The sequence below is a fragment of the Lithobates pipiens genome, unplaced genomic scaffold (assembly GCF_037356315.1).
Source record: "Lithobates pipiens isolate NorthernLeopardFrog02 unplaced genomic scaffold, aLitPip1_a1.2 Scaffold_18, whole genome shotgun sequence".
NCBI lineage: Eukaryota > Metazoa > Chordata > Amphibia > Anura > Ranidae > Lithobates > Lithobates pipiens.
In genome coordinates this window covers 553,332,026-553,344,281 of record NW_027507758.1, presented here as the reverse complement: position 1 = coordinate 553,344,281, position 12,256 = coordinate 553,332,026, and the positions used below count along the sequence as shown (strand labels likewise).

At 39.5% G+C, this 12,256-nt stretch overlaps 1 protein-coding gene across 6 annotated transcripts in view; it reads left to right on the top strand.

Moving 5' to 3' along the window:
* The window catches only part of CD2AP (CD2 associated protein), a 192,051-nt gene that overhangs the window by 159,909 nt on the left and 19,886 nt on the right, over positions 1 to 12,256 (top strand). For 5 of the 6 annotated variants that reach the window (XM_077488906.1, XM_077488904.1, XM_077488903.1 and 2 more), the window contains 2 exons: positions 8,055 to 8,176; positions 11,417 to 11,509. In XM_077488906.1, the coding sequence (XP_077345032.1) occupies positions 8,055 to 8,176; positions 11,417 to 11,509 (215 nt within the window). The remainder of the gene's footprint in view (positions 1 to 8,054; positions 8,177 to 11,416; positions 11,510 to 12,256) is intronic. The other variant, XM_077488905.1, reaches the window with a different exon arrangement.

Here is a 12,256-nt window from a genome sequence, read left to right as displayed (position 1 = left end):
GCAAGATAATGCCATTTAATGCTTTTTGCCAGTGTCTATTCTGTTTCTTGATTGATAGTATCTCTCAATATGCAGAACAGGAGAGGGTAGGTAAAATGGGCTTTATTTTTTGTCTGCATATGTTAAGACCATGCAATACCCCATCTTTTAAATGCTGCCTCCCATCGCTCTCATATTTTATGGATATAGTTTCTTGTACATAGCACTTTAAATAACTTTTTATTTAAAAATTCATTCTGGGAATATGAGGGCAATGGGGAGGCAGCATTTAAAAGTTGGGACATTGTAGAGCAGTGATGGCAAACCTTGGTACCCCAAATGTTTTGGAACTACATTTCCCATGATGCTCATGCACTCTGCGGTGTAGTTGAGCATCATGGGAAATGTAGTTCCAAAACATCTGGGGTGCCAAGGTTCGCCATCACTGTTGTAGATCCTTAAAGGCAAACTCCAGGTCTACTTTCACTTTAGTTAGGCCAGTTTTGTTACAACACAGCACTCATGGCACATTTAGTTTATACAGTGCTAACAGTGGGCATATTATTTAGAAGGAAATCGTTTATCTGGGCCAGCTTAGCACAAAAAAAACTATGTAAAGTGAAATCAAACCTGGAATTTGACATTGATTTCTACTTTGAGTAGTTGCTACAACAGTGTTAATGTAGGCACCCAGGGGTGTCTGCATTTGCGTTCTTTGTAGAGTTCCCTCGTGGGCAGTAAGACCTGAGGGTGCTTTACTTTGCAAATACCAACCTCATTTAGGAAGCTGGCACCTTGACACTTATCCTGTAGTTCTTCAAAGTTAGTCCTTTAATTGGATAGGTTTGGAGGGGGAATATGCACCTAAAATGTGGCTGCAGTGCAGAAATACTGGTTTTCATGTAAATTGTTGGGGAAGTATTTTTATCAATGCAATGCTGATAATTGTAATCAGGTGAGTGATGTTACTGCTTGCCTTTTAGCTGTAATGAAATTAATTTCAAGGCAGTGTCTACATTGTCAGTGGTAACTCACATTTATAGTGTTACTGCTACCGATCTTTTTTTTTTTTTTTTTTATAATTATACATTTTCATAGACCATGTTTTTCTTTTTAGATAAGGCTGTGCTGCATTTTTCATTATAGGGCCACTTTAGATGACAGTTGCTCATAACCATGCAACAAACTTTTCATCCTCTGCCATCTTGTGGTTAGAAATGGTATGACATTGTTTGAGACCTTCAAGCTTGGGTAGTGATTGCGTAGCAGGTCTGTTCAGTCCAGTGTTTTAGAAATGGGTTATCTTGTCAGTTTCACGCACATCACCCCCTGTAAATTTCATTGCTTATTTGTTGTTCTTGGTTTGAAATCTTTGACATCTTGCACTATATTTGCTATTGATTTTCTTTGTATCTAGTGTGTGATGTAATGTTTGTTAAAGCTCAATTGTATAAACAATGTTTTAAATTTTTTATCAGGGTTTGAATTAAAGTGTATTTCCACTTTTGCAGCTCAAGTCAGAAAACACTGAGTTTATATTAACAACATGTTGCCAGTCAACACGTAGTATAATATTTAAAAATGACCGCTTACCTTTTTTTTTTATTTTTTATTTTTTTTTACTTGCTGATTAATCCTATGTGATTTACCCATTCTATATAACATTAAAGAGGAAGTAAAGTCTTCCTCTTATTATAAGGCTTACCTGTAGGTACTGTAAATATCGCCTAAACTTGCGGCCTGATCATTCCGTTTCCTCAGAACATGTGTTTTGACCTACGGCATGCGTGGGAGTGACATCATCGCAGCTCCGGCCAATCACAGCGCCAGAGCCCACGAACCTGGAAGTAACTCCAGGAAAGATGTCGGCCGTGGGAATGGAGTGCTGGCACTACTGCGGGGCTTTTTTCTAAGGCAAGTACTTAATAATGTGTTAGTATGTGATGCATACTAGCTCATTACGCCTTTGTCTTGCAGTTTTTTTATTTTTGGATATTTTTGCAGAAGTTTACAACCTCTGTAAGGTGGGGACTGGGGAAGTATGTTTTCTACAAATAACCCATCGTACTGTGATGGTAGATCCCATTATCAATTATTATAATAATAAACTAAAGAAGCATACTGTCCTAACGAAGGTTTATAGCTTCTCAAGCCAGCCATAGATGGTTTGAATACCTGTTGAACCCCGGCCGAGATCCGAGCCATCTATGGGCAGGCTGATTGTACCCAAATCGATCCATCGATCATCTTGGGTACAGCCAGTATGTCAGAATCTTACATGAGATTATTGCCAGTGGCTATAGATGCTAGCAATATTCACGGTGTTCTCCCCGCAGGCTCCCTGCTTCCCCCAACTCCTTTGCACCACTAGCTGCAAGTGCTGATGGGATGCTGGTTTTCCAGCATGCCCATTTGATAAAAACTGGTTGTTAAACTGGCTTCTGTTGGACAGGCTGCTGTATACATGGGCCAACCGTATATTGTAACGGATATTTGCCTGTGTGTACGAGCCTTAAAACAAACTGCTTCTAGTCTTTTGCATTACCCTGCATTAAAGATACAACTAGAATTGTAAAATACATTTTAAAATTATTTTTAGGAATGCTGTTTGAATGGGAACCAATAATTCTATATTTAGTGAGGGTTTCTCAAATTTGACTGCAAAGGTGGAAATATACTTTAGGCTTCAGAGCCAGTGTAAAATCCTCACCCTAACACAGTAGATGACAGATAAGACTTCTCTGTGTGAGAGACACGGTCTCTCTGCAAAGGTCCCTGTATATCTTACCACTGAGTCACAGTTAGAGCTTTCTTATCAACATTATATGCTCCCTGCTTTTGGAGGGCTGTGCCAGTTCACTGCAGGGAGACCACTGTTTCCAGACAAATCTTCATTTCAGCCTTGGAGGGAAGAGTATTTTATAGTTCTGTGTTCCCAGGACAGCAATTTTATTCAATTTGAATGAAAGTACAGTTGGAGTTTAAACATAACTGGAAAAAATAAAATGGTAAATAAAAGTAGTCGTATCTTCCCAGAAGGACGTTGGGTATAGCCGCATGAGTCCTGCTCCATACTAGCAAAAGCTTTGCACAGAATGCACATGGCTAGCCATTAGCTAGGCCATGCCAGCACAGAGGGTAGCTTCGATATCCTTCTCAATTATATGGCTCAAAGGTACAGCATAGAAAGCTCCCATAAAGGCTCTTATAAGGTCTGTTTAGTATTGGTATTTAGTTAAGCACACCAGCCTTCCAGCTGTTGCAAAACTACAATTCTTATGAGACCTTGAAGGGCTGACAGTTACAAGCATTACTCCCACAGGCAGAGGCATGATGGGACTTGTAGTCTCGCAACAGCTGGAGAGCCTTCAGTTTTAAACCCCTGATAAATTGACCAGATAACGAAAGTCTGGTAGAGTTTCAGTAAAACCAGAACCTTTTTTTTTTAAATTGAAAAACTCTAATTCTGGCCTAAATTTTTAAGCAATATCAATACTTTTTAATGGACAACAGCAAATCCTTTATGGTTTTTAGTAAATCGGTATTTGATATTTACTGCTGAATTCTTAATTACAGATCTGAGTGATGTGGTTCCAGGTTACACCTATACACATAGCTGAATAACATTCCATAGATGATGAGATGATGGAATCCACTCTTTCTTGTAGGATTATTACCATCTAAATTGGTTTGCAAGATCCGTCATCAAGTGCAGAACTAGTGCTGGGCTGTCTTATAAGACAGTCTATCTACTGCGCACACTAATTATGAAACTGACATTTTAAAAGTTTTAATAACAATACATTGATCAAATAGTAATATAGGTTCATCATATGCAAAGTACACACATTGCCACATAGAGAGTCCTTGCTGTACCCATGTGATATCCTGACTGCAGGTAAAGGGTGATTACACTATATACTAATACCTCAAGAGCATGCTCAGACTTTCTGCTGCTTCTGCAAATGTTTCCTTTTCTCCTCTTTGCAAAGTTAATTTTGTTTTGAACTCTTTGTTCTAGACATTCCTCTCCTCGACTTTTCTTTCCAGATTTTGTTTCCTCTCCCGTTTGCCATGTATCCCTTCTTTCGTGTCAGGAACTTCCCCTACCCTTCTCCATTTTGGTAAGAGCACATTCTCTCGTGGCGGAGTGCAGTGTCTATAGATGATATAGCCAGAAATGTAGTACAGTCATTAGACATTACAGAATAGAGGCTTTTAGTCGCAAGCAAGTAACTTGCCAGATTATACAATCCTCTCTGCTTTTTTTTGTACCCCAGGAAAAAGTCTAAGCACATGGCCAACCTACATATAGATTTATTGTTTACCTATTAAAGGGATTTGTCACTTTTGTCAGTCATTCTTGCGGCATACATACACCTCTGCTAGTCTGATCAGCTTGCTACTTTCTGGTCACTGGACAGAGGTAATGATGCCATTTCACTGTTCTATGAGGAGAGTGAAGGTGACAAAACAATTCTGAACCAGGAAGGCAAATTAAATGATCAGAAGCTACTCATGTTGCTGTGCAGTCCAGAAGATGTCTAAATCACATTGGCTGCACAACATCACTTATCTTTTGGTAGGTGAAATTAACAGGTATGTATTTCAGCTGTATAATTGGCTTTTACCTAGAGTATTACGCACCTGAAAAGGCCAAGGCATGTTTATGCTGCAGCCGCCCACCCTCCCAAACAACGATAAAAGTGAAAGCAATAATAATATAAAAAAATATAAGAAATACGCCACTTTCCACCTGGCTTCTGCCCACTTTCTGTAGGTGCCATTGGGTAGAAAACCCAAACCTCGCTAGAAAACACTCCAGAACTTGTGGGATTTGGTTTGAGTTTTTATTTAGGAGGTGGGGGACTGCTACATAATGATACTTATTTGCATGCAGGATCTGCTTTACAGGTGATCTCTTTAACTTAAAAAAAAGAAAAAACGTTTGGACCAAGCTAGTCCAAACTATTCAACAGTTGCGGGAGCTGTGTGGCTGTATGTAGCCAAATCAGACAACTGGTAGATTTTTCTTCTTCCATGGAATGTCCATTTCAACCTATGCAGTAATTTATTTTAGTTTTGGGGGGACACCTTTTGGTTGCATCACTCTTATTGATCTGAGGCTCCTGTGATAAGTTCTGCCTGCAGTAGATTGTGCCTCTGCTCCCTCTTATAACCATTATGAAGGTGCTACCCTCTTGTGGCTGGATTACCTAATTACAAGTAGTATGACCTGGAAATGTATCCAGGCACCACGTCTCTATGGAAGCCCATAAACCGTGTGCAAACACTGGCATTTTTTTAAGATGTCATGAATCAGCTCAAAATAGTTAAAAAATAATATATGTGTAATATATATATATATATATATATATATATATATATATATATATATATATATATATATATATATATATATATATATATATATATAATATTTTTTTTTTTTTTTTTCCTCTAATACATTTAAAATTTCAAGTAGTTCTCGTATTTTTAAATGTAATGATAATCCATCTTTGTTATTGTACATCACTGGACACCGAGGACTTCCTAATTATAACTACTGTACTTGGGTTATGCTGCCACCTTGAGGTGAATGGATAGTGGGGGAAAATAATGCCCTAAAGCCCCACCCATGCATGACCCCCCCACCCAGCTTCGAAACACTCTGTTTTTAGCTAATGTACCCCTACCTACTGAAGTGGTTTCTTCGTTCCACCAGAATCAAGACATTTTGTTGCCTTTTTTTTTTGCACCCTAAGGAGAAGGTGCTTCTTTACAGGGGTGTCACAATGGTGACATTGTTTTTCAGTCTATATCTAGTTTAATTCTTCATCTTTTTTTCTCAGGCCTGTGGTATAAAGAGCAGAGTTCCTCCTTTCGCAGTCGAGGCCCATTCCACCAGGAGTAATAGATCTTCTCGGGTGATTCAGTATCAAGCTTCTGTTGTTGAAGTTTGGAGGCTGCTACCTGGTCTACTCTTTGCATGTTTACTAAGTTCTACTACGGAGGTGTTTGTGCCTCTGTGGATGCCAGAGGTGGCTTCATTGTGGGGTTCTCCCCTGTTCTGTCTTTGGATTTTGGGCAGGTTGGCCTTGTTTCTGTGTTGCTGCCCACCCCTAATGTTCAGTGCTTTGGGACATCCCAAGTAGTCATGAATATGAAGTCCTCTATATCCCGTGATGTATGACTAGGGTTTTTGGTTTACTGGTTAAACCCTTTTCTTGGCGTACATCACATGATTGTTACACATTGCTTGCTATAAAACTGAGATTTAGTTGGGCTAGGGGTTATGCCTTTGCAGGGGATTCCCAGTTTTTTTTTTTTTTTGCCAGGGTCCATTCACCTGAAGGTGTCTGCATATAGCCTGAGTAGTTCTGTGTCCTTCAGCTATTTTATAGGTTTTCTTAGTTGATAAATGGCACCTTTTTAAAGGTCAGTTTTTGCACATTGCTTGTGGCTACATTACCCTTTTTGCCTATTACATATGATCAGAGATGCATTAGTACTAGCAACGTTACGGTTTTGTAACAGTCCCAGAATTTTTGAGAGTTGGTAAGAGAAGTTCCAGAGTGCCCAGTGTAAATAAGCCAGTCTCATTCCTAATGCCAGCAATATAAAAACGGAGTTGACCTATAGTTCAAGATTTACATAGATTTGAAATGCTAGTAAATAACTATGAGCCATGTGGAAAGTTTCAGTTTTTGTGATGTGTAGGGTTCTGGTGTGTTACAGGCTGCAGTGTTAATTTTGGGATATAACTTGGTAGTCAGAGGGTCTGTATTCAAGACCGGATAGTATACAAACCTGTCACACATGCCTTTATCAGACTCTTTACATAGAGATGCAATGTCTTTCTTTTTCTTTGCCTTTTTTTTTTTTTTTTTTTTGAGACTTTATACTTGAATTTCCATTGAAGACACATCTTAAACCATTTAACCAAAGTTGTGTGTTTTTTTTTTTTTTTTTTTTTTGTTTTGTTTTGTTTTTTTTGACTTGCAGTGACTGTCTGTAGCAGGTACTGTGATTTTGCACTCTTGCCCTCCTGGACATTGTTAATCGGAACTGACCCTTATCCCTTATGTGCCCTTACATCATATCGTTGCATCACATTTTTATTTCAAATTAAGTCACTAGATAATAGTTTAGTGCCATAGGTAGTGATTTTCTTAATCTTCTCCTCATAAACTTTTACTGTGTGATGCGTGCATGTTGTTTAAAGGAGTTGCAAAGGCAGAAGATTTTTTTATTTATTTTTTTATCTTAATGCATTCTATGCATTCTGTCCATATGGGACTCTCCTCCTGATTGGCTGTGACACATCAGCGGCGCTATTGGTTCCCGTGGCTGTCAAAGTCAGCCAATCAGGAGAGAGAGGGGGTGGGCCTGAACAGCAGCTTTGTGTCTGAGTAAACACAGGGAGCTGCAGCTCGGCTTGTGTGCCCCCATAGCAAGCTGCTTGCTGTGGGGGCACTCGACAGGAGGGAGGGGCCAAGAGTAGCGAAAGGGGGACTCTGAGATGAGGATCCAGGCTGCTCTGTGCAAAACCACTGCACACGGCATGTAAATTTAACAGGTTTGCTGGTTTGTTTTTGTTTTTTTACTTTTTAATCACTTTAAGAGAATGCTTTTACTGAACAGTGCACACATTTTTTATTTATTTTTTTGTCCATTGGAGCAACATGGTCGGTCACATTGAGCTGCAGACCTAGAATGTTGTAATGACTCTGCTGTGCAGATTTAACCCCTGTTCTGCCACTGATTGTAAATTCTGTTAGAGATGGCGGTAGACCTGACGTGCTTCCGGAGTTTTAAGTACCCACAGTAGTATAGAATAGTCGCCAAATACCCCAATTTCTCTAGAGCAGAAGCTGTCTGTATAGAAAATCCATAAAGCTCTGCACAGATGATTGCAGACAAGAACTCGGTGCTTCCCAATGCTTGCTTCCAGGTAGTATCTACTTAGTATGCTGATAATTGTAGTTCTCCAAGCAAAAGAATGTATCCTCAACACAACGCACAGAAAAAAAATGTATAATTTTTATCTTTTGTCTCTTTTCTATCTTCCTCAGCTTCCTCGGAGCTCACTTTTGATGAACTTCTGCCTACCTCAGAAAACTTGACTCATCCAACTGCCAGCCGACCAAAGATGACGGGCAAGAGGCCGCCTGGCCGCTTTAACGGTTCAAGTCCTGTAAGTATTGGAGGTTGAATTGTAAGGGAGATATTGCCACTAATGCCTGGATTGGATAGGCCAGTGTGCAATGGCCCTTACCCAAGCACAAATTATTTTTGGTGGTGTGACTACACTGAGCTAACCATTTATTTGGTACATTTTATAGCGGCATGGTTAACTTGCCCCAAATCCCCTTATACTCACTTTGGTAATGACCCCTCACTGCTCCCTCCTTCCTTCAAAACTGTCAACAATACCCAAAACTTCCAGGTATGAAGTATTATGTGCCCACCTTTTTTGTGACGGTAGTAGTAAAAGAATTGGTACTGGACTTTATAGGCATTGAGACAAAAATGATAAAAAAATAAAATAATAATTCATTTTATTAATTTGATTACAACAAGCACAGCCAGACAGAGACTAATTAAAAACTTTGCAAAGTAAAAATTGCCTGTATGCTTTTAACCGTACATAACCCAAGCACCAAAACGTATATTCCTGAATGATTAGGATGATGTCCTTGTTGAGGCAACAAAATGTTCTATGAGGCTTGGTGTGAGTTAATCGTAGACTTATCCACTCAACAAGGACATCATCCTAATCATTCAGGAATATACCTCTTGGTGCTTGGGTTATGTATTGTTAAAAGCATACAGGCAATCTTTACTTTGCAAAGTTTTTAATTCGTTTCTGCTTTGTTGTGCTTGTTTTAATCAAATTGTTACACAAAAATTATAAACCAAATGTATTATCTCAGTGCCTATAAAGTCCAGTACCAATCCTTTCACTACCATATTCAATTTATGGGACGTAGCACTTCCTTATATAATATTCTTTGGTATTCACAGCACCACCCTGTGGTGATACCCTACAATCATCTATTTCAATTTCTTGTTACTGTGCTCAGGTTTAACAGGCAATCCTGACCACTTGTCACATGATCGGGGGGTGATGTTGCTTCTTTCTTGGCTCATGGTCACCATTTTTTATTTATTTTTTTTCTTGTGTGGGCTGCAGGAAAGGTTAGCAGTTTTTGTTTTATTGAAGAGAGTGCTATTTTGTTGTGTGCATTATTGTGAAAGAATAATAAAATGGAATATCCTGCAAAGTAATCAGATTTTGCATAGATTTGGAGGTTTAGGTCTTTCAGATTTTCACAGCTATTTTGCTTTTGGAGAGATTTCCCATCACTTCCTGTCCTAGTAGCGCTCAATAAAACGTCCTATTTCCCCTCCCTGGACTAGAATCTTCATCATTCTTCCTAGGGTGAATCTGTTCAGAACCAGTGGTGCTATCAGACCTCTAGTGGATTCTCTTTAGGAACATATGGAAATCAGACTCCAGTAGATGAAGGCTCAGTGAACAAGTTGGGCTCTGGGTGTCACAAGAACAGCTCTGGAAGCATTGTTTGATATTGAATAGGAATTTCTAAGTGTACCAGTAAAGGAAACTCATACCAGACAGCATCCTGCTTTTGTTTGCTTCTGACATATAATTAGTTTTAGTGGGAGGAAGCCAATTCCTCGTGATTGAAGTCTAGGGAAAGTCATAATACTTGTTTTTGCTTTTTATTGCACTTGGTTTTAATCCATCTTCCCCTCCTCACTTCACAAAAGTAATTTTGTCTCCACATTCATTGTGACTCTAGCCACTTCATCAAAAGCAAAGTGTGTTGTGTTTGTTTTTTTTTGTTTTTTTTTAGCAAGATAGACATTGTCAGAAGTTTTAACATCCTGTGTAGTTAGAGGAAGTTTTTTGGGCATATGTAATTACCCAAGATCCACAAATCAACTACAACCCCAATCACAAACAAGTTGGGACACTGTAAAATCTACATAAAAACAGAATGCACTGATTTGCAAACCTCAAACACATATTTTATTCACAATCCTATCAAAGGTAAGAACTGGAAGAACATTTTGCAACAAATTAGGTTAATTAGCAAATTTTCTTTTTTTCATATGCATTTTGGTTAGAGGACTGAACACGTAATGGTGGTAGTAGACATTGGATTGATTCCCAGCAATCATTATTTACCCCCATTGTGTTTCCTATATTTAATTAGCAACAGGTTAGTAACATGATTGAGTATAAAAAGGGTATCTTAGAGAGTCAGTGTCTCAGAAGTAATGATGGGCAGTTGTTCACCTATCTGTGAAAAGGTATGTCTAAAAATTGTCAACCAATTTCAGAATAATGTTCAACGTAAAAATGCAGATTTGAAAAATATCAAATGATTCCAAGACTCTCTGTGCACAAAATCTTCAGGCCCTCAGGCAGCACTGCATTAAAAACAGGCACAATTCTGTGATGTGAGCAATCTCAGTATGTGGGTACTGTCCTTAAACCTTTTATATTTGTGCACAGAAATAATAGAAAACATACTCTGCTGCCCCTTTAAACCCCAAAATGTCTCAAGTAGTGCAACCAATAAATAGCAGGCGCTAGTCTCCTAGTGCTTATCTATAAGTGATTGAATCACAAATAAACAATAAAAAAGTATCAACTTATAAACCAAATATTTCAGTCCGGTGGTAACTATTGGTGCTGCATCCTCCACACTAAAAAGAGGGACCTTCCTGCTCATTATCACTTAGTTCAAAAGCCTGCATCTCTGATGGTATGAAGGGTACATTAGTGTGTATGAAATCCAGACAATGTCTTTTTCTTCTAAAATTTTGTAAACCAGTACGTTTTCTCCTTCACTGATGTGCACTGATGGGGGTTCACTGCTGGGCATTGATCGGCAGCACTGACAGGCATCACTGGTGGCCACTGGAAGGCATTGCTGATGAGGCTGCACTGATGATCATAGCACTGATTATCAGTGCAGACCCCCCCCCCCCCAACTGTGATTGGGAATGTGGTGTGCCTGAGGGAGATGCTGCACACCCCCAGGGGCTCTCACAAGTGGCTTGTTCTGAAGGACGTCATATCACATCCAGTTAAACAGGAAAAGCAACCACCTGGCCATCATTTTGCTTTTGGCAGGCAGGAAGTGGTTAAACATTTGGTCTATTTTCTATTGTGAATAAAATATGGGTTTATGAGATTTGCAAATAATTGCATTCTGTTTTCATGTAGATTTTACACAGCATCCCAACTTTTTTTGAAATTGGGGTTGTAGTTGATAGCGCCTTTTAATAGCCCATGTGGGGCACGTTATTTTAAGTGGGGCTGTAACTGATATGAATGGTTTAGGGAGTCATTTTGAACAGAAGGCATGGGGAACTAACATAGGTAACTTCTACTTTTTAGCAGGCTAAACCTCAGACTGAGACCCAGAAGGTACCAGTACATCACGAAGAGGAGAATGAACGTGCCAAAACACCACCACTAGAAATAAAGAAGGTATTTCATGTTGGCTGGTACACATTTTAGAATTCACGACACTTGCGAAACAAAAAAACAAAAACTGAAGAATACCCCTCATTGATGTGAACTCGGTTTTGGCTTGAAAGTGTCATAGAACATAAGAATTGCATGTAAATCACCCATGCACTGGCAGAAAATGTGTTTGGTGTGATTCCTGTGTGCTTCATAGGGCCCTTTCACATGGGCTTGTCCGTCTACAGACTGTTTTGCTCAACAGGGATCTATTCGCTGATCCCCACTAAGCAGGCGGGTGACAGGTCTGTCTCCACTCACTGTGTGGAGATGGACCAGTCAAAGCCCCGCTACCTATCCTCTGTGACGATCAGATGAAAACAGACAGCCTGTCCTTTTTTTCATCTGATCCGATTCTCCAGACGGGTGAAAAATAGGGTTTCCAACCATCTAGATTTGACGGACAGGATCAGATAACGGCAGATGTCAGCGGACATGTCACTGCTGACATCTGCCGCTTCTTAGAAGTGCATGGAGCGTCCAATCAGGTCCGCCTGAAAAATTGACAGGGGGACCTGATTGGAAAGCCCATGTGAAAGGTGCCATTGACTTTCTGGCTCTGTTTGTTTGATACATATGTAACGGGTTCTTACCCCAAAACTGCAGCTAAACTGAACATTTTTCTGTGGCCCTGAAAGTCAACTCCAGGAAAATGGCTAAACACACAGCAAAAATATATGTACAGTGTTTGTTTTACTTGTCAAAGGATTT